Source organism: Vitis vinifera, chromosome 17, assembly GCF_030704535.1.
Source record: "Vitis vinifera cultivar Pinot Noir 40024 chromosome 17, ASM3070453v1".
Classification (NCBI taxonomy): Eukaryota; Viridiplantae; Streptophyta; class Magnoliopsida; order Vitales; family Vitaceae; genus Vitis; species Vitis vinifera.
In genome coordinates, this window is record NC_081821.1 from 12482725 (window position 1) to 12506652 (window position 23928).

The window sequence follows — 23928 nt, forward strand, 5'->3', positions numbered from 1 at the left end:
TTTCCACTTTAAACAAACAATTTAAAAAAAACACAAATTCATAGATACACGCACTTTATATAAGGAAACCCAATGTTTGGATCGTAAAGAATCAGATGAATTGCAGAAGAAAAGGAAAATATATTAAAAGCTCAAGGTGAATTCAGACAAATTTTAAGGCTTACGCAGAAAAGCCACAGGCAAAAATTAAATTGTTACGTTATAGAAAAAGGGTGATAGGAATGCAAAATTCTCAATGGCTACTAAAGTAAAGAGAAATGAAAAAGAACCAGCAAAGGGTCAGAAAAAATGGCTAGTTGGATTTTCAGAATTTATCAAGGATTTTCAGAATGGAAATCAAAGGTGGACCTGTTAATGACCAGGAGGGGAATAATAAGGTGAGGGCTGTCCAAGAAGGAGGTATACTCCCTGTGTACATAGTCTTTTTGTCAGGTGTTTTTTAATACATCTCACTTCTTTTAGCTATCAAAATATACATTTATATTTTTTGCTATCAATGTTGAGTAATATAGGTTTTGGAATGAATTGATTGGATCAGACCTCTGCCTTTTTGTTAGGTGTATCTTAATACATCTCACTTCTTTTGGCTGTAAAAAAAATGGATTTTTTGCTACCAAGATTAAGCAGTATAGGTTTTGGAAATTGATTGGATCAAACTGCATATCTGTACAATTTTGGAAGTTTCTAATGTTAATTGATAGGACTCCCACTAGTTTCGTTCAAAACTTTTGAGAGGTTTGTGACAGCGAATTTTCCTCCTATTTGTTTATTCTTGTGATAGAGCATTTGAGTTGTTCAATGCATAGGACTAATAAAAGTGGTTTCATTAACCACTTTATGGTGGAGGCCGGTGGGGTAAGAGGATTAAGATCTGTCATCTCCTAGTTGTTGTTAATAACTTGTAGCTTTAGCTTTGTGAGGCTTACAGCAAGGGGATGTAATAATTCAAAACAATATTGAGAAAAATGAGGTCATTCTAGTAGAAGAGTGGAGGTGATCGAATTTTTAGCCTTTTGCATAATGTGAAGAATCGACAGATTACCCACTAAGTATTTCAGCTTCCCTTTGGATGTGACTTTCAAGTCCTCGTCTATTTAGGCCTCCATAGAGCCTTAAAAAGTGGGTTGGCTTCTCAAAAAGACGGTTACCCTATTGAAGGTACAGTGTGGATTGGAAATGATTTAAAAAAGAATTTCATTTTTAGGAGAGGAGGATCCATTAATGAAAAGATCCATTTGGTAAGAATTTTTTGACAGGTAAATAGAAGAATATATTAAGGAGTGTTAACAAAAGGCGTAGCCAAGCACACACAAAGTATACAAAAAAGGCCTAAAGGCTACCAAGAGAAAAAGGGCAGAGCAAAAACAAACCAACCAAATAGCAACTAACCCCAACACCCTAGAAACCTAAGTAAAACCTTGGATAGACTAGAAGCCACCTAAAAGTTATTGTGCTAACGGAAGTTTTAATGCAAACAAAGTTAGTTCAAAAATACAAAGATAAAACAATCCACACAAAGGTACACAAGGTTTTAACGTGGTTCGTCCAACCATACCTACATCCGCAAATGAGAGAAAATTTTTCCACTATTTTTCCTCACATCCCATAAAACCAAATGAAACTATTGAGTTCTGGAAACATCCCATATTTCCCAACTCCTTGTATCCACACCCTGAACCATGAGCTTCCTCACTCCATTAGGTCTCTCCTATTCTTCCCCACATCTCTATCCATCTTGTATAGTCTCTACAAGCCCATCTTCATTTCATGATTTTTTCCCTTCATGACTTAGAACATTTATAGAGATATCCCAACTAACTTTCCTTAGTCTATAAGAAAATCTAATATTATAATAATATATCAACTTGAAAAATATTCAATACAACATTCTTTACAAAAAGGAATTTATATTAATTAGGAATTTGGGACATTTTCCAACAATCTCCACCTTAGACCAAATTCTATCAAGTCAATCTTCCATCTCTCCATGATAGACATGTTGTATCATATCCCCATGAGAGAACGATCGACTCCACCTTCAACTAAAATTACATTGGTCTCCGTCTTATGTGCTTTGTAATCTTTTGTTCTTCCAGAAATCTTCAACTTGGGGTTCTAAGACCAATTTGTTATGTCAGCGGAAGCGTTAATGCAAACAAAGTTAGTCAAAGAACATAGATAAAACAAACCACACAAAGGTACACGAGATTTCAACATGGTTCAACCAACCATACCTATATTTACGGATGAGAGAAAATCGTTCTACTATACCACAAAGAATATTACAGAAGACGGAACCAAATACAATTATTAGGTTCTCGAAACATCCCATGTTTCTTCACTCATTGTATTCACACCCTAAACCATGGGCTCCCTCGCTCCACTGGGTATCTCTTATTTTTCCTCACATCACTCTATTTATCTCATATAGTTTCTACAAGTCCATCTCCATCTCATGACTTTTTCTCCACATGACTTAGAATATTTATAGAGATATTCCAACTAACTTTCCGTATTCTATAAGGAAATTTAATATTACAATAATATATCAACTTAAGAAATATTTTATATATTATTCTTTACAAAAAGGAATCTATACTAATTAGAAACTTGGGACACTTTCCAACAAGAGCCTTTTTGTAACCAAAAACCAACAAACAAGTTGTGAGTGAAGACAATGACCTCATAGCGAAAAAATTGAAACCCCATTGCTTCCCCCCTTGTCCCTAACTGAGAGAGGAGAACAATTGTAATTCATCGAACATTCAAGCTTTTGGATTTTCCTCTCCAAACGAGTAGACGAAAATTTCCAATTTCCCCTTGAGACCTCAACCCCACATCCTTTTCTTGATTTCATTTTCTTTAAAAGGGAATTAATTTCCTTCCCAAACCCCACCATAGGCAACCCCAAAAAACTACTGAACTTGGTAAACTTACTAGGAAGACTCGTAGAGCTAAGTTCCTCCCCCTTCTACAACTGGCCTCCAACATGGTTCAAAGTCACGGTATCAATCATTGACTCGAGAGGTCCTGAGGCATATCGGTCTCAACATCTCGGACCGATATCAACCGATACGCAAAATATACTAATTAAAAACTAAAATATATTTTAAAAAATTACTACGTTAATAAAAAAAATTAAACACAATTAAATGAACTCAATAATTAATATAATAAACTCCTTGCATTTAATATTTAGTTATATTAATATATAATTTTAAATCATTAAATATAATTAATAACTATTAAATATTTAACTATAAATATATATCAATATATTAAAAATATTCTAAAATACTATTATTATGTTTTATGGTATTTCATTTTATATTTATATAATTAAATTTATCAATTCATTATCAATGATTAATATCATATTTATTTTAAAATTATTATAAATCCATATTTAATGCTTGTAGAATTTATCATATTTCAATTTGTTATGTTTTTAATTCGTTATAAATATTACATATAATTAATTTTATAAATAAATTGCCATATATTAAGAATAATTAATTTCATAAAAGAAATAAGCTTAAAATTTCCTAAATCTATTCCGCTACTTTCCCAATTCCTAAATTCCAAACCAAGGAAGAGGAAATCAAGCATCGTCCCTCCCTTCCCACCCACCCACCTAACTTGTTGCCGACATCAACAAAGACCCAACTCATTGCCAACCATCAACAAAGACGATATTGTTGTTCAACAACACTGACACTTCTAAACCAAGAAAGAGGAAATGCAAAAGCATTGTTGTCCCACCAACCCAATTCGTCGTCGAACATCAACAAAGACAATATTGTTGTTCAACAGCATTGACGCAATCAGCAAGCAAGCAATGAAGATTGCAGAAGAGGGTCGGGATCGGAATGGTGCCTCAGCCAATTCTAGTGCTTCCACTCACTGCATTCAATCTAACGACAACGAAGAAGATTGTTTTGTGGATTTGAAACAATGGATTTGGTCAACTTGGTGTAGTTTTGGTGAATCAAAACGAGTTTTGCCAATTTTTTACCAAGTTGGTGCAAAACATGTATAAGTATTAGACTTGTCACAGAGCTTGGTGAGGCCGATACAACTTGGCCAAGTTGTACCAACCTTAGCCAATACTTTGAACCTTGGCCTCCAAGGCTTTGTTCACCTCCAAATCCTCAGCCCTACCCACCAACTCCTTATCCAAAGGACCCTTCTCTTCACTTTCCTTAACATCCAACAACCTTCCATCTTGGAGCAACATTTTAAGCAGCCAATAGCCAAAAGAAAGACTCCCCAAGGGAGGCACCAGCTTTACCTTACTTGTCAACCCATTAATGATAGTGAGAGGCCAAACCAGAGATGAAGAAGGAGTTGAAAGGGTGAACCTACCTTCGAAGCCTATCGTTTTAGCCAAAAGGGCTTCATTCACACCCCAAACCCACCTTGTCGGCCCCTCCTCCGCCACCTTTAGGAGAGGATCGTAGAAGAGCTCCAATGAGGAAGCAGCATCACCACAAAAGGGTTCCTTTGAACCCTTAAATGGGAACTAATACCCAAGGTTTCAAAAGACATGGGTAGGTTTTTAAGCAGCTTAGACTTGTGAAGCCCATACTGGCTCCTTTTGCACAAACTTAAAGAGGGGGATTTGGGTTGGCCTAAGAAAGAAGGGGCCTTACCCAACATTCGCATCAATTAAAGCCCTTCGGCCCAACAACCCACAAGGGGGCCCAAAAAAGGCCCCATCCAAGCCGTTGACCAACTTTGACTGCACACATTCCTTTAAAACTTGAGCATTAGGACCAAGCACAAACACCAAAGCTTGCTACACAAACACTTTTGCCTGCAAATCCTCTACATCACGCCACCCTTCTTTCCCCTCCTCTCTCCCAACTGGGCGTGAACATCCTTCCCTGTTATCCTTACCATTTGGCCTTCTACAACTCCTCTTAGAAACTGACAGCAATAGCCATGGCGAAAATTCCTACTACAAGCAGAGGGCAAATACAACCTCATTGTCGACAGCCATTAACCAATTTAGCACCTTTCTCCCACTAAATTTAACAAGTAACCTAGTCAATGTAAGGTAACGCCTCTCCTCTGTCTCCATATCCACCACCACAAAACCTCCACAGGCATCACCCACCCTTTTAAAGAATTCCTTCCCCCACAAATGCATTGGTAGACCTCTTACCCTCACCCACACTTCACCGACAAAGGCACCTTCTATGAAACATCCAACATCCGGCTCCCACCAATCCAACTACAAACTTCTTCCCTAAAACAAGCTAGACCCCAATATCAAAACTCTTTTAGCCTTGGAAAAAGATTCCAACGCAAATAAAATGAGATTGTCTCCCAACAAAGACAACTTCAAATCCCCTTTCAACAAGATTGTTGAGCCCGCAAATTCAACGCATCCAAAGTTGGCAATCAATTTGAAGAACCATCCCACCTCTGCACCAAACACTACTAAAGACACCCAAATTACTTAAAACCTCCCCTGACTCACTTTCTATCCACACATCATCACCTAACTCCCTCTTGCCTTTGTTCAACACCTTAGCCAAGGAAGCAATCTTAGACAAGTTGCCACCTGTATTTTCCTCCTAACACCTGACCGATTCCTTCAAATCCTCCAAAGGCCTAGACACAAGGACTACCCCAACGCTCCTAAGACTTGTAGCAAGGATCTTCCAACCCCCTTGAGGAGCATTTCCTTCTGGGAAAACTAAGGAAAACCTTTTTTTCCTCTATGAACAAAACTAAGCACAACAAAAACCTTCCAGATTTATTTCAATGCAACTCAAACTTGTAGCTCCTTCCCCCTTCATTCCACAACCTTCTAAAAGGCTCCTTGAACTTCCCTTTACAGCAATCTTCCACCCCCTCAAGGAGCCAAAGAGACCCCCCTCCCCAAATCTTATCCAAGAGAAAAAAACCCTCAACCCCTCTCTACAATCTTCCCCACCAACTTACCTTTAACTAACTCCAAAATGATTTCAAAGGACTTCAATTTTACACCAAAACAACAACTTCCAACAAGAGACCTCTTCTTTAACCTTGTTTCTTCCATGGTCACATTGTTGCTTCTCTTCCTCTATTAAAGATTCATTTGGTAAGATAGCAAACAATATGTTCAATTAACACTACAAGAACCTTCAACTAGGTATAGATTGGAAAAGATTTATAGAGATCTTTATAGAAGTGGAGGGCCAATTAACAAATTCCATTTGGTAAGGCAGCAGACAATATGTTCAATTAAGGCTATAGGTACCTTCAGCATTGAAACCCAGTGTTCCTTAGCTTTACTAGGAAAGTGGCTAACAAGATTCAAGCTTGACCAAGATAATTCATAGAAAAAAGTAATCATTGGAATGTACGAAAAGATGAAAAGTAGAGCTTTAAAGTCAATATATGGGCTCATGATTTGAATTTTTGGAAAACCATTTGAAAGGGGTGGGATGACTTTTTCTTCACAACAAGCTTTTCAGTTGGCCAAGGTCTTTGGATCAAATTTGGATTGACCAATGGTATAGGGAAGGCCCGACTAGAGATCACTAATAGTTGTATTTAATATAGTAATTCACAAAGAAGCCTAGGGATCAAAACCCTTTTCTTCCTAATACAAAACACACCAATTTATTGACATGAATTTTTAAGTACAAATGAAGAATGAGAAATCCTTCCAAAAAAATACAAGGCCGATCAAAAAGGGAAATAGAGTGGGCCAACTATACATAAAGGGATGTAACATAAGCTTGTACAATTTTGTGCAACTCCACACCCCTAAGGAGGAAAAATCCCCTAGAAAAGAGGCATGATGCTTGGCTCCACTTTTTGCTAAAATATCGATGAAATCCTTAGTTGTACAAGGATACTTAGAGAAGGAACAACCAAGGCATAACCAACATCCAAAATTTGATGAAGCCACCCATCATACCTCCAATGCTTTTTCTCTAATTTAAACAACCAAGATATCAAATTAGCATAATACATTTCCACCTATAATTTAGAAGAGACAAAGAGCCCTAACCTATACCAAACCCTTTAAATGTGCTAAAATCTTTTCCTCAACGTCAGATTTGAAAATGCTCTCATCACTGAACCAATATGATCTCTTATCACCCCTCAAATTTCCAATAAAGCTTATTTACCATTTGCACATCCATTGAAACATTGGAGGTGATATTAACAAAAGGAGTATCCTCAAAAGTGGTGGTAATAGAGGCCTAAAAAGATGAATAAAAATAAATCAGGTCCCAAATATACTCCATATTCCTCAAGTTGTTCTCAAAAACTATGATACCCGGACCCCTCAATTTCACCCAATGTACTAGTGTCAACAGGACATGACATGGGTGTAGGTATGGGATCCTTCTCAAACGCTCTTATTTTTCCTTGGGTGTGGTTGTTTGATTTTTGCATTGATATCCTTTTATTCTTTCAACTATAGTAATAATAATTGCATTAAAAAAAAAAGAAGAGTTAGCTGAAAAGTGAATTTTTGTATGAATATATAAGAATAAGAGGGGGAAAAAGGGATTAGAGGGAAACGATGGGGGCCTTTAAAAATGATATTTCACTTCGAATTTATTCTTAATTGATCTTTCTTTTATTATGTTGTGTCTTGATAGTCATGCTCCTTTTTTAGAAATTTTTTATTTGAATCACCATATCCTAAAATTTGAGTGAGATCAAACACCTAAACACATACCGTAACTGACACTCATACCCAAACCCATGCAACATGGCTAAAAAAATCCTTACATGTCTCTCCCCTTAAACTATACAAATCAATGTGAGACAAACAATATGCCTAAGTGCTTTGCCTTTGAGAGCATTCCCAAAACCCTTAAAAGAAATGGTCATCAATTTACTTTGACACATAGGAGGAACCCAATCTAGCGTTGCTAGCCAAGATAGTCTACACCACAACCCAAAAGAAAAAAATTGATTGACCCATCCACCTCTACCCAAAAACATAATGTAACGGTTTATATTAGCTTAGGATGTTGATTATCGGGATTGAAAGTAGAAGCATCAAGGATTCAAGATTATTTAACTCCAAGATTTAGAAGGAGCTTCTTAGATTTGGGATTAGACGTGGTGGAGACCTTGTTGTTGCTTCTAAATCCTCTAACCATCCTCAATAATGTGGTGGACAAGTTAGTTTAGAAGGTTTCCAAGAAGTGATCTTTCTAAATCAACTCTTAATACAAATTTTTTCATTTAAGCAAATTTTCAATATTCCCAAGTATTTGAAAACAATGGCACCATACACAAAAGGCTTTCTCGTTTGGAAGATGACCTATAAGTGAGAATCCTTACCATCAATTAGCTTATGGAAAGAGGATGGAGTATGGCTCAATGTTGTTGTACTATAAACAAGAAGACCTTGAAAAACTAATGACTTCACTTTCTCGTGTACATTTGTCTTCATCTGTTCCAAATGCAAAAGCTTGGGTACCTTCTTCAAGAATATTCTCAGTTAAATCTTTCCTCTTAGCCTTGACCATTTTATTTTTTATTTTCTTTATTGGAAACGACACAAAGATATATTGATAGAAAAAGAAGTACAAGAAGAAGGATGAGAAATCCTCCCGCCAAAGACAACTAAATTACATGAAAATACACATAAAACAAACAAACTCCCGCTAAGGACCAATCCTTATGGAGTACACACCGCTATCCAATCCAGTTGAATCACATTAAGGAGAGTCCCCTTAAATGCCTTGGAACAGAAAGCCCAAAGGGAAGCAAGGAAAACAATAGAGTCCCAAAGGATCTCTGAATTCCTTGCTTTATCCTCGAAAATCCTTGCATTTCTTTCCCACCACACAACCCGAATTAGAGTTATGCTCTCAGCTTGCCACAAAACTATCCCTCTCTTAGAATTACTGAAGCCTTTAAATTTGATGCACATCATGTCATATATGCTCCTTGGAGGAACCTAATCCATCTCAGCTAACTGAAATAACCTGTGCCACAACCCAATCGTCAAGGAACAATGAAGAAAAAGATGATCTGCTGATTCCCCATGCTTCATGCACAGAATACAAATATTAGGACTAAGGGCTTTGTAGGGTCCTTGACCATTTTATCAAATACAATTCCTTTCCATCTAGCCAATTTTTTATGGAAATCAAGAGTTCCTTCTAAGGTCATAGTCTTTACTTGGCTAGTAGCACATAAAAAGGTAAACACCAATGACATGCTACAATTGAGAAGGCCCTTCAAAGCCCCTTGTCCTGATTGGTGCATCCTGTGTAGGGGGAGAGAAGAGACAACTGATCATCTCATCCTACATTGTCCAATTATTTTGGGGTTATGGCACAAGCTATTCTACCAAGTTGGAATGGTGTGGGTTCAACCAAGGAGTATTTGTGACATGACAGTTATTTCCTTTTATGTGTTTTGAGAATTCTATTAAAGATAAGACTCTTTGGAAGATTGGTTCTCTCACTTTGATGTGGATTGTGTGGAGAGAGAGGAATGCCAGGAATTTTTAGGAGACTTACAAATGCCTAAAATGATGTAGGACTTGATTCATTTCTTTGTTTCTTTTTAGGCCTACTATACTAATGTTTTCAAACCTTTCCCCTTGAGTGCCATTCATCTCTCAGTATGTACACCTTAGGGTTGGGCTTTCTTGGTGAGGAGCCGAGTTGAGCTTTTAGTGTTGTATTTTTTGTAATCTTTTTATTATTTTTGTGCAAATCTCCTTGAAAAGCAAAGGTTTTCTTGCATGTTTTGATCAGATTTGTATTTCATGGGGAGGATTTCTCATCCTTCTTATGTTTTCTTATCATTAGTTAATACATCTCTTTTAGTAAGTTTTTGGGATTGCCAGTGGATGGAATGAGAAGGAAATTGCTTCCCTGTTGAGAAAGATGGAAAGCAGAAAGAGTCAAAGGAATTCAATCAAAAAGAGGAGGCCACCCTCCACGCCCCGTTTAGTCAGGTAGTTGCGAAACTTGAAATGCTCGGTCAATTACTGCAACTCAAATATAAGAAAGAGGAGCAGGAGTAATTGGTGGGAGATGGAGTATAAGTGATTGTGTTCTAGGTTTATAATTCCTAAGGGTCGAAGGTGGTGGGCTCAGGGAGGGCTAAGAAGAGCGGCTTTGGCAGTTTTCACCCAATCTAGGGTTTTTTGTCTAATTAGGTTGTAAAAGTGAAGCCTTTAGTTAGGAGGGCTGGTTTGTGGTTGCTCTTTTTTTTCACTTGTATTCGGTTGCTTCTTGTATACTTTGTGCGTACTCTTTATGCCTTTTCCAAGTGCTTTTAATATATTTGCTTTGTCTAACTATCAAAAAAAAAAAAAATATTGTCATTGTATTAATATCAAAATTTAGTAACGAACTTCAGATAAATCTAACCAACTTTTCACTTCCCCAAAATATAAAAGTCCTAATTGCGCACACAAAACTTAGGGTCAGGAAGTTGTTGCCTCTCACAATTCAAATTTTGAAAATTGTAAAGACCTAAAGGTCAATTAATGACCCACTTGTTCATAGAGAACATGGGGATAAGAACCCAGATAGAGAAATTAAAAGTACCTCGCACTTAAACAAATAAAATCAATTCCAGCATGAAGGTGAATAGTAAACCCAACAAAAGAAGAAGAAGAAGACTTGAAAACCATTGAGGTTCAACAGTCAACCACTTACACCAAATAAGAATCCACATGCCACCATGCCCAAAGGATTTCTAGGACAAGGTTGCAAGAAGCTGAATTGGTTGTGTTTGCAATAGGATCGTATCAAAATGGAGTCATGCTACACACCTTGGAATTCCTAAGCTAATTATTTGGGACTGGATGTTTAGATTCCTCATAGAAAATGTCAAAGTGTGAGCATATTTCAAACCAAACATATTCCATTTACAAATTTACATTTGACGGATAAAACAGCAAATCAAGTTTGAATTTCAGCAAAACAAGAAATATAGGATGCATTCAAATGGCATTAACAGGAAATTGAATGGACAATACTGACCTTTTCCATTGTCTCATATATAGGACAAATGATTTGCTCAAGGAAGGAAACTGAACCATCTGCAGTTATACAACTGGCAGCATGATTAGCTTCACCATGATCCAATATTGCATCTAACTCTCTTGCCATCTGCACAACCAATAAACATTCCAATTTTACTTATGATGTTTATTTACTTTCTGGGTTGTCAGGATTAAATGTAAGAACATGAAATCAACTTTCTGAAACAGCAGAAAGATTCAAACAAACAATTGGGAAGAACTCTAAAACTTCTTTCTTAAAAATCAATCAATAAACAACGAAGATAAAGAAAGAGTGGATCCTTGGAGAGTACAACTTACAGATCAAAAGCTAGTGTAAAACAAAAGTTCTAAATATGGTAAAAAAATAAAAAGCATTTTATTAGGAGACTGAACCAAGTCAACAGATCCAACAGCAGAACAAATAAAAAGCATGAAAGGAGCTTACATGGTGGAATATATAGCATATGCATTCAGGAAGGAAACGAACATTTGCAGCTTCACCCCATATGAGAAAGTACAATGAAACCAGAAAAAGTCTCCTGTCCCTATTAATTGCTTCTATACTGAGGAACCAAATTTAGAACCCAGATCAGTGGCATATGATGGAAATGAAGTTTCGGAATAGCAGAAAGCTTCAGAATTCACCTATTCCATGCAAGACGTATCCGCAAGTATTTGCACCATTTGATGTAGTTATCCAGCACCTTCAAGAAAACTTCAGTGACAGCTTTTTCATCAATTTTCTACACAGGTCAGACGTAAAAGTGTCAGTTCTACAATGCCAGCACAATGCATGACCAATTTCTAGCTGAAAACCATAACCAACTAAAATTTCTAGCTGAAAACTATAACCAACTAAGGCATTAGAAACCTCCAATAATTGTACAGAATCCCATGAAATTTCATGCGAAAGATGCATTATGTTGCATTATGAAGTCATAAAAAATTGCATTTTTTCAGGACAAAGCAAAATCTTTTGAAATAACTAAGTTGAAGTTGAATATAATATGAACAAAATAATAATAAATCAAAATAACTTAAACAGGGTAAATACAAATTATTTAACAAGATCATGTGCACCACTCACTGGATTAGCTTCAACAGGTATGCCAAGTCGACACTGTGCATTTGCTACAGTAAGAACAACATTTTCCCGTTGGTTTTGTATGTTGTCTTTCTGCAAATAAGACATTTAAAGTAATTAAAACAAAGAAAAATGTAAAAAAAAAAAAAAAATAGAACGAATAGTTAAAATCTAATTAAAGGCCTTCAAAAAAAGAAAAAAAAATGACAAAATTTTAGTCATGTGTAACTCTTAAATAAAAAACTTGTATCACTTACCCTCACTTTTATTCATTTATCTGAAAAAAAAAAAAAGATCTTGAAATTTCATGGTAAAATAATTGATTTTTGTTTTGGTCAAAAATCTCTTGCAGGAACTTTTTGGGTACAAGAAGAATTACTGATATTATTGAAATTTTTAATGAAATTTCTCACTGAAATATTTTTAAAATTCACTTTGGAAATGTTTTCTTACTGAATTTTTTTAATTACTGCAATTATGAGAATTTACATTCATAGTTTTTCTTGTTCAAATAATTTTGTTATAACATTTAAAATTTGTTTCTCACAATTTTATTGTCCTTCTAGTTTTGTGGAAAAGAATGGTTCTTATTATTTTATTTTTAACAAAATGATACAGTATTTTTTTTATTAGAAACAAAATACATACTAATTACGGATAAAAAGTACATGAAAAGTACTGAGGTCCTCCCCACAATTTACAAAAAACTGATCAAAGTATGACTAAAATCCTCCACTACACAAGGAGATCTATACAAAAAGGTTTAGTCAACATGAGGATGTATTCAGGTGTCATCTCCTCAATCTCAAACTAAGCTCCTCTCATTGTTGTCCAATGTTTATAGTTTACAATCCTACAAAACTACGAAACTGAAGCACATGAAATTAGGAACATGGCTAATTCCTATAAATTCTCTATCCTACAAATCAGGAAAATAAAATAGGAAAGTATATAGTTGTATAATCTCAGAAATTATGGAAATTATACAAATATACAATTTCAAAAATCAAAGAATTAATTATCATGTATTTCATATCAGACTGGTCAATACTCCCCCTCAAGTTGTTGAATAGATACTATCCATTCCTAACTTTCCAGTTATCTTTTGAAATGATTCACTAAATAGACCCCATGTTAGGATATCAGCAAGGTGTCCACAAAAAACAAATAAACAATTAAGGTTGTGACTTCACCAGTTGTTCATTGTTTGATAAAAAGAGTATAATACTCTCAACTCTATCGAAACTTCCAATTTCTCATAGCTTTAGCAAATCTTCCAAACCATGTCTAGGAGAATGTTTTAAACCATAAAATGTCTTTTGTAGTCTACATACTTTATTAGCCTTGAATCCATCACTGAACCTTGGAGGTGCTTCCATGCAAACCTCTTCTTTTAGGTCACCGTGCAAGAAGGCGTTCTTAACATCAAGCAAAGACCAGCCAAGATTAGCTACTAAGGACAATAATATTCAGATGGTATTCATATTTGCCACAAAAGTAATGGTTTCCTAACAATCCACTCGATATGTTTGAATGCAGCCTTTAGCTATAGGCCTTGTTTTGCATCTCTCTAAGGTTCCATCTGCCTTATACTTAAAACAACGCTAGTTTCTTCCCTTTGGATAATTAAACAATCACACATATCTTCTTTTTTCAAAAGCACTCATATTCTCAACCATAGATTTCCTCCAACTTTAGTTCCGACGTGCCTCTCGCACAATTGATGGAATTTCATTAAGATTTAACTGGGTGATGAAGGCCTGGTGTTGTGTGGGCCTGGCAGGAGTAATCCCATTAGGCAAGCAAACTTGGGATTGGGCCATCAATCTGTAAGGGTGTAGGCAGGCCAGGAGTGTAGGCGGGCCAAGCCCAATTTAATTCTAAAGCCCTCCTCCTTAGTGAAATGTCACGCCTCAAGAAGGAGATTGAAGCCTCCATGGATGACGCGTTCAAGGTCTCACCCCTAGTGGTTCACCCCACAAGCACCAACTAAAGCCCCCATAGAGGAAGTGGCAAGATTCCTTGGTTCTTCGTCACCCTCTGTTTCTTCTTTCGGAAATCAAACAGCCTCTTCTTTTTCTGGGTAGGGTCTCAATTTGAAGGGTTAAGAGGTGAGCACTTAAGTTGCTCCCTTGGGAGAGGGTAGTAACCCATTAAGTATAGTTCCAGTGGATGACACCCGGGTGGAGTTTGAAGAGGTTGAGGTGAGGCCAAAAAATGCTGCAATGTATGTGTGTGACAGATAGGAAAGAGGGGGCAAATCTTGTTTGGATCCCAGGGAGGAGGTGCTTCTACAAGATTGGTCCCCAAGCAACTTGGAAGTTCTGCAACTGGTTGGGCATGCCAACAGTAGGGTTTGAGGCTAGGATTTTAGCTCTCCTCACTAAAATGAAGGCTACAAACGAGGTGAGGGGCCAGGAGGGTGGGAAGAGGAGGAAGAATACTACTTCAAAATTTAAGAAGGAACTAAAGAAGGTAGAATGTTTTATGAATTATAAAAGGACAGAAGGTAAACAACCAGGAAGTTAGGACATTCTTGTAGTTGATAGATGATGCCAAATTTCGTCTCTTATAATGTTAAAGGGGCAAGGAAGATTATCTAGAGTTTGTTTAGATCGTAGAAAGTAGACTATGCATCCCTGCAAGAAGATAAACTGTGGGCATCTTGCATTTTTTGGTCTTTAGGGCATTAGTTTTGTTTCGAATGGTGGTTTGTTGTTGTTCTTTTCCCTTTTGCTTGCCTATTGGCATTATTTGTATACTTTGTATGTGCTTTATGAACCTCTTCCAAACAATTTTAATTTATTTTCTTATTTAGCAATAAAAAAAAAGGATAATCTATCAAAAAATATAAAATTGGGCATAGGATGCTCTTTGCATTTTCTAAATTCTTTCATGAGAGCTATTGGCAAATTTAGGTCTTCAAAATACTGGTGACAAAGGAGACTGACTAGGGTCAGATTCAGTGCCAGTCACGGGTTTGAATTCTTGGTTTTGCATGGACACAAGATTTAGCAGTTTTCTTCTTGAATATACTCATAGTGGCACCACAGTTAAGTTACCATTTTTCTCATCCTTATTCTCAAATATAGAAGTGCCAACCACCATAGGAGTAGATTTAATGACTGTTGAAGAAGCAGTATCTGGAATGGATGTAAGGGATGGATTTGGCAGATCAAGCAAGCTCAAGATGAGGATCAATGAAAAAGAGAGGGTTTTCAGCAGTAGAGACATCCATAGAAATGAAACTTTTCTTGGAATAGGGTGATAACATTTGTACCCCTTCTTTGTTGAAGAATAACCAATGAAGACACATTTAAGCATTTGAAAATCAACGTTTGAAAATCATATTTACCACAATTTTAAGCATGAATATGGATAAAGGAGACACATGCAAACTTTAGTTGGGATCTTTCTATGCCCACACAAATCAACCAAGAATTCAGAGAAAACATTTACTAAGACCTTGTTTCCTAGCACTTTCGAATGTAATCAATTGATTAGGCAGTATAGGCACACTTTTCTCTAATAACAAGGCACAAATTACCTTAAGAAGGTGACGGTTTTTTGTTTCTACAACTCCATTTTGTTGTAGAGTATTCGTACATGATGGCTTGTGTTTATTCCTTCCTTCTTTAGGTAAGAGGATAGGGTATGGTTAAAATATTCTTTCCCATTGTCAAATCCAATAGTCTTTCTCTAATCATCTTGTGAAAAACACAGAAAATAGAACTAACATCATATTGGTTTTTCAAAAGGTATAACCAAGTAACACAAGAACAATCATCAATGAATGAAACAAACTAATGAGCTTCAGTAAAATTTGAAATTTGAAAGACTCCCTAAACATCAATATAAATTAATGTAAAGGGGTAGATGATCTATTATTGCTCAAAGGAAAAGGAGCTCAATGACATTCAAGGTTAAGATAAACTTGACAATGAAAGTCATTAACATCCGATTAACAAAGTAAACATAGTCTTCAACAAAGGAAAAGATGGATATCATAAACATATAGGATGTAGTCAAATTTTGACTTTATTGGATGAAAATTTTGAAACATGAAATAGAGGTATGCAGCCATTTGTCACTTCCAACATCAAGATTGCAGAACCTCTCTTATTCCTAAGCATGATCAATCATCCTCCTCATATTAAAGTCCAAGAAACATAGTGGGATGGAAAAAAGGATACTTCACAGTTTAGATCCTTGATAACTTCATGAATTAATGGGAGATTTACTAAGAATCTAGAAACATAATTTACAGATATTAGGGACACAGAGACAAGGTAAGGGTAATAGTCCACTGTCCAACCACACTAGCTAAACTACAATTAGCTACTTTGATTTTTTGGTTTCCAGAATTTATGCTATAGGTAGACATGTCAAAGGGGTTGAGCTGAACAATGTAGCCCACTGCCCGGTACACCAAAAGACTTGATCGTGTCAGCCCAACCATATTACTATAGCAGTTCATGTTAGGCCTAAGGGGATGTCCCATCATGTCGGCATGCTTGGTCTGCCCAAATGCTACTTTTTCTTTATCAGAAATGAAATATATATTATATTAATAATACTAAAGGTACAAGAGAAGGATGAGAGGTCCTTCCCTCAAAATACAAAATCTGATCAAATTAAGAAGACACCACTCTATACAAAACTATACACAAAGATAACCCCCAACTATCTCAAACTTTTGAATCACAAACCGCAAGCCAATTGAGTTGTATAACACTGAGAGGAACTCCTCTAAAAGCAATAGTACAAAAGGCCCATAAAGAGGAATAGAAGTGAAATAAATCCCATAACATCCCTTCCAATCTCCCCTTATCCTAAAAAACCCTAACCTTTCTCTCTTGCCACATAATCCATAATAAGGTGAGGCAAGCAATTTGCCAAAGTGTCTTGTCTCTAATTGAATTCTCTAAACCTCTAAAAGCAATAATCATCATGTCTCCAATACTCCTCAGTGGAACCTAATCCAACCTTGCTAGATTGAAGAGATTGTGCCAGAGCCCAATAGTTAATGGGCAATGTAGAAAAAGGTGGTCAATCGATTCTCTATTTCCTTTGCATAAAATGCACCACTAAGGACAAAGGGATTCATAGGGTCTTCTCAACTATAATATGCCATTAGTGTTTACCATCCTATGTGCTACTAACCAAGCAAGGGCCTTAACCTTTGAAGGGACTTTTGATTTCCACAAAAACTTGACCAGAAGGAACAAGACAGGATTTGAGAAATTGGACACGGCCAACAAAAAAGATTTAACAATAAATAAGCCTGAGGAGGACAAAGACCAAGCTTTTGAATCAACCGCGGAAGGAGATAAATGCACTAAACTAAGGGAGGACATGAGTCTCTAAAGGAGTTCAATTTCTATATCAATGATATTCCGGCAAAAGTTAAAATTCCAAGAGAGTGAATAGGAATTGTCAAGGGCAACTGAGATGGTGAGGTTTTTCACAGAAATAACTCTATAAAGACCAAGGAATTGTGAGCACAAAGGTTGGTCAACCCACCAAAGATCTTCCTAAAAACGAATTCTCTCCCCACTCCCTACCACAAGACAGATATATGGGGAGAAATCCTAAAAAATTTGTGCAATAGCCTTCCAAGGATATTTGTGTGACCATCTAACCACCATATTAGCGTCCCATCCATTAGGATGTCTCCTATAGATACTCGCAATAACCTTATGCCAAAGACCACTCCTTTCCCTAGGGAACCTCCAAAGCTACTTCCCTAACAAAGCACAATTTCTTAAGGAAGTCTTCCCAAATCCCAAACCTCCTAACTCCTATGGCCTACAAACAACATCCCACCTAATAAGATGATCTTTCTTCCCTTTCCTCACCCCTGACCATAGGAAATCTCTTTGCATTTTTTTAATCTTTGAGGCTATTGATACAAGGATCTTGAAGAGGGAGAGGAAATAGTTAGGGACGTGAGAAAGAATCGACTGAATTAAGGTAATCCTCCCTCCTCCCTAGTGGCGAAAAGGCTTTTTTCCACCCATCCAACCTCCTCAAAATTCTCTCAACCACTGAATTCCAAAAACCTATTGTTTTTAGGTTTCCTCCTAAGGTAAGACCCAGATAAGACAAAGGTCACTCTAACACACTGCAATCAAGGATTGAAGCCAAACTAGACAACCCCTGGCTTATATTAATACCAGATAGGATGTTTTATTCTAAATTGATTTTCAATCCTGATACTTACCCAAAAACCAATAGGATTAGCTTTAGGTTTTGCAGATGTTCCGAAGAGGCTTTAGAGAAGAAAATGGTGTCATCTGCAAATTGTAGTAAAGACGCACTAATCTTACCCCTACTCACAATGAAGCCCTCAATTAACCCACTTTCCTCCGCTCTAATCATCATCTTGCTTAGAACATTTGCTATGAAGGTAAAAAGAAAAGAAGAAATGGGGTCTCTTTGTCTCAAACCTCTAGTGGCCTTAACCCAACCTTTTGCATTTTCGTTAACAAGGATTGCAAAACTTGTTGAAGACAAGCATCCCCTCATCTAAAATCTCCATTTTGGGTTGAAACTCTTCCTTTCTAACACATGGTCCAAAAAACCCCAATCCACATGATCATAAGCCTTCACAAAATCAATTTTAAAGCCCACCCTTTCCTCCCCCAACCTCCTTTTCTCATCCACCACTTCATTGGCCATCAACACAACATCCAAAATTTGTCTCCCTTCAACAAAGGCTCCTTAAGAGTTAAAGATTGTTCTATGGAGGACTTTGCATGATAGCCCTAATAAGACCTTAGCAATTATCTTATATAAGCTTATAACCAAGCTAATAAGTTTGAAGTCAGATATTTTAAAGGTTTGATTCTTCTTAGGCACCAAGGCAATGAAAGTAGCATTAGTACTTTGATTTATTATCCCATTAATGTGGAACTCTAGAAACACCCTCATAAGGTCCTCTTTGATCACATCCCAACACTCTTGACATACTACAATAGTGAACCCATCTGGGTCAGGGGCATTTTCCTTATTCAATTGGAAAACTGCAAGGTGTACCCCTTCTTAAGAAAAAGGTCAATCTAGCCAAGCCGCTCTCTCCAGAAATAGGAAACCAATCTAAACCTTCAACCCTCCAAGAAACACCTACAGATTTGGAGTAGAACTTCCCAAAGAAATTTACTATATCCTCTTAAATAATTACAATGTTGCTTCGAGTCACACCCTCCTCAGAAACCAATGACTTAACGAACTTCTTGTTTCTCCTTCCATTGGTCACTCTATGAAAGAACTTAGAATTGTAACCCCCCTTTAACCACTTGACCCTTAATTTTTGCCTCCAAAGGAACATCTTGCATGTTCGACCAAGTAAAAGTCGCATTTCTAAGAAGGGGATCAATCAAGCCACTCTCTTATAAACTCATCAAAACACCTCATGTTCACAATTAACCTAGAAGCAACCAATTTCTTGGAGATCCTCCTTATTACATTAAAGTCCCCTCCTACGCACCACTTTGGGAAAGTTAGACCAAATAGGTCTTGTAGCTCCATCCAAAAATCTTTCCTCCAAATAGGTCTATTTGGACCATAAACTGAAGTTAACCAGAAGGAACCATCTTCATCAGAATTCAACTTTACAGTTACCAAAAAAGGCCCTAACACCTTCTTTATACACCTAAACTTATTTGAATCCCATAGGATCACAATGCCCCCTGAAGCCCCACAAGCAAGAAGATCAACCCACTCTTTGTTTCTTCCTTTCCAGACACTACCCACAAATCTCCTATCCTAGGTTTCTCTCTTTATTTCCTAAATCATCACAATATCTAGATCTTGAGAACTTAAAAAGCTTTTGACAATCCTTCCTTTCTTCTTGGAACCCAACCCTCTTGTATCCCAACTTACGATCTTCATGTAAACAGAAAAGAGCCCAGCAAAAACCAAAACCACAACCAACCTAAGCCTCCCCCTTGATTCCACAAGCAGTCTTTCTTCCAATGCCAAACCTTTCTCACTTTCTTTAACAATTCTACACCTCAAACTCTCCAACACCGATTAAACCTTAACCATCTTCCTGGGCGTGAGGCCCTCAACTTGAAAACCAACCAAAGGGAGAGTGGGAGGTTCTGGATCTAGGGACGAACCTCTACCTAAGACGTAGTGCTCCTCTGGGCTACTAAGTGGTGCCCTATGGAAATAATAGTTTTTATTAAAGATTTCTCTAGGGGGCTCCACACCTTTCGAAATAGGCACACCAACAAAATGGCTACACTCAACACCAGGAAATTTCAAATTAAGGACATCTTTAGCAGCAAGGCTTCACTCCATTGGGTTCAAAGAAAGGGGATGACACCAACCAAAGTGAACAGCAAAAACATAAGAGAAGGGAAGAGAGTTTAGATCAAAAGCCCCTGCCAAAGGTTGGCCCTTCACTAAGGTTTTTGAGCTAGGAAGACACACCTGATATGGCAAACCGCAATGCGAGAGCCTTTCGCCTCCCTCTGTCTCCATGGTGAATGCTTGGGAAATTTCTGAAATAGGAAATCGAATGCCTTGATTGAAGACCAAATTGCCTCAACCCTTTACTAAACTTGCTTCAGCTGAAACACCCACATCAAATTTGCCCTTCAACATAAAAGACAACACCTTAATGGACGGAGACCAACTTTGTGCTTTACACCCCACGACAACTGATGAAGCTTTTCTCTTAGACAACTCTTGTGAACGTGCAATCGAAAGAACATCCTTTGAAGAAGACTCTGAAAGCTGAAAATTTAGGGATGAAGGCACTAATGGACCACCCTCGAAAGACCTAGCTTTACCCCCTTCTACCTTGAGGGCTTTTTAAACAACTGGAATAGCAAGAAGCCCAAAACCTGCTTCTTCACGTGGGCTCACTCCAAACTTGGCCATAACTAAAGACTAGGCCTTCATATTAATAACAATAAGCTTAGTGGGCCTATGTGGGCTTCTCGTCTTTAGGCCCTTCCAATTCCCTCTCCTTTAGAAGACCTAGCTTTACCCCCTTCTATCTTGTGGGCTTTTTTAACAACTAGAATAGTAGGAAGCCCAAAACCAACTTCTTCACGTGGGCTCGCTCCAAACTGGGCCATAATTGAAGACTAGGCCATCAAATTAATGGCAACAGGATTATTGGGCCTAGGTGGGCTTCCTGTCTTTAGGCCCCTTTGATTCCCCCTCAAGCCTTTCTTCCTTTTTGATTCTCCAGCCAAAATCGAATTTGAAAATGGAGAAAGACAGCAAAAAAGTGGCATACAGTTGTATCCCTCATTCTCTCTTATGACACCACGTGTCCCCACTACATGTTTAAGTCTTGGTGAAAGCCACCTCTCGTTGAGTCGAACTCGCCTTTACTACAAGTTAACTCAGTCCTCAAGTGGCGGACTTCTTCATCTTCTTTGATGATTGTAACTACAACCGTGAAAGTCCAGGCTCCATCTTCCACCTCTAGCAACATAGGCAACAAGACATTTGGGTGCAACTCAAGCTTCAAAGAGTCCCACGCCACCTTCATTACCTTCCCTCAATTCATCATAATGTAGCATAATTGATTCTCATTCCATAGAGGAAAAGGAAGACCCCTTAATTCTATCCAGCCCCTTCTGAATTTTCAAAGTACTACAGTATTTTCTCTTGGCAACCACCTCCTCAGAAAAGCAGAACCTCCTTTCACTATCATCCTCCCTTGCTCCTAGAGCCATTCGGCTCTCTCAATGGAATCCATAAAGAAACACCCCTTGTAAGCCAAAACAAGGGTTCCAAAACCATTCCCTTCAAACCCATCATCCGCGCAATAGCCTTTCCAACATAAACCCAAGATTGAACTCTTTCTTGACTTTCACATAATACTGCTCCAGCCTCCTTTCCTTGGTCCCTCCTCTGCAACAACATCCGCATAGGACCGACATAGAGCTATCTAACGGGTTAAGCTACCCATTTTGGCTCATGACTTGGCATGCCTAAAGGTCGGGTCACGCCATCACGGCCCAATTACTGTAGCGGAAAGGGCCGGCATAGCCCAAAGGAGCGAGTTGTGTTGGGCCCGACGTGCCATCATACCAACCCACTTAGCCCTTTCAAATATTACTTTTTACTTTTTGTTTTTTATTACATGTCAAATGTCTATAATAGCCCTCTCAACTATATAATGACTAGTTTGACGGGTAAAAAAGTAAATCAATAGTTATTTTTACTTTTTTTTCATGTCAAATGTCTATATTACCCCTCCCAACAACTATATAATGGTTAATTTAAAGGATAAATAGGAGACAAGAGGACAACTCTTGCAGCAGAGGTGCAAGAAGTCTTGACATGTTTGAAGGATTGGGAAAATGAACGCATGGGACTTCAAACTTTAAAAGATGAACTTAAAGAAGACCTCGAGAAATTGGATCTCAATACACACAATGATGTTCAAGAAATTGATGACAATTGAAGATGAAGAATGAAAATTGAATAAGAAGACAAAAGTGAATATGATAATTGAAGAATTATATGTTGTTCGTTTCTTTTAAATCTATTAAATGTAGCTAATTTTTAAAGGTTGAGTAATGCATATGATTGATAGTTGGGTGGGTGTCAACCTAGTTGGGATGTACTCAAGCTATAGTGATGCAATTCTCATCTTTTTTTTCTCCCTATTTTTCCATGTAATTTGTTGAAATTTTGAATAAAAGAATTATTTTTTTATATTTCATTTTCTTTTACATTCCATTATTTTAAATGTGTTGTTATCTTGATAAATTCAAAAAAAAATCAAATATAACTTTTTTACCATTTTTAAAAACAAAAAATTAGCATATCTATAAATTTTACAATTACAAACTCGATAAATATATATATAAAAAATAAAAAGTATAATTATTAGAGGTGTTTAAAGTAACAAAAATAAATTTCATCTAATAATGAAAAAAATTTAAGACAAAATGACTTAAAAAATTAAATTAAAAATTTTAACAAAGTGAGTGGCCCATAGGCCACGACCCACCAACACGGCAAAATTGGTCCGCAGTCTTATGGGTCGTGCCAAGACACCTATTTGGTTTGCATGGATCGGCCCAGCCCAGCACGATTTTTAATTGGGTCATGCCGGCCCTACACAAACCATTGGACAGCTCTGGACCGACGTCCTCTGTAAATGCCTGGCACGGCCCATTGGACAGCTCTAGACCGAGATCCTCTATAAATGCCCTTACCCATCTGTAAATCTCCATTCGCCTCCTTCGAGACTCTTCCAAAATGAGGGGTATATTCTTGCACTGAGGAAATCACCTTCCTTACGACTTCCCATCGTCTGCTTTTAACAACCTTAGGAACAACCAGATTTGAGGGTTTCCTATTTATGACAAATTTTGTAGTTTTCATGAAACTCCCTCTACTGTTGAAGCAAATCTCCAGCAAATAAGTCCTTGTCTTGCCTTTAAACTTTCAAATAAAACCCAAGGAAACCTCCATCTCCACAGCCTTCTTCAACTGCACTGACAACCACACCATCTCCTTTCCAAAACCCACTAAAAAGACATAACCTTGGCTCCTCTCTATTACCAAAATCCAAGTTCCCCCATGGGAACCTTCAAACTTAACCTCAAAGTCCTTCTCTGCTTCAAAACTCTTTGCCTATCTCTTCCCAAATGCTACTTTTTGCATGCCAAATGTCATAAACGTTCCTCCCAACAACCATGTAATGACTAGTTTCTGGGGGTAAACAATTAAAACACTCATTATTATTATTTTATGTCAAATGTCTAAATTACCCCTCATAGCAATTATATAGTAGTTAGTTTGAGGGGTAAAGAAGTAAGTCACTCACTATTATTATTGTTTTCATGCCAAATGTTTTAAATTAACC

General features: G+C 37.3%; 1 protein-coding gene across 1 annotated transcript in view; it reads right to left on the minus strand.

Moving 5' to 3' along the window:
* CALS10 (callose synthase 10) overlaps positions 1-23928 on the minus strand; it is a 118941-nt gene that overhangs the window by 55640 nt on the left and 39373 nt on the right. Inside the window, exons 7-10 of the mRNA XM_010664751.3 lie at positions 12084-12173; positions 11642-11739; positions 11442-11559; positions 10974-11102 (exon numbers count right to left, since the gene is read on the minus strand). Coding sequence (XP_010663053.1) covers positions 10974-11102; positions 11442-11559; positions 11642-11739; positions 12084-12173 — 435 coding nt within the window. The remainder of the gene's footprint in view (positions 1-10973; positions 11103-11441; positions 11560-11641; positions 11740-12083; positions 12174-23928) is intronic.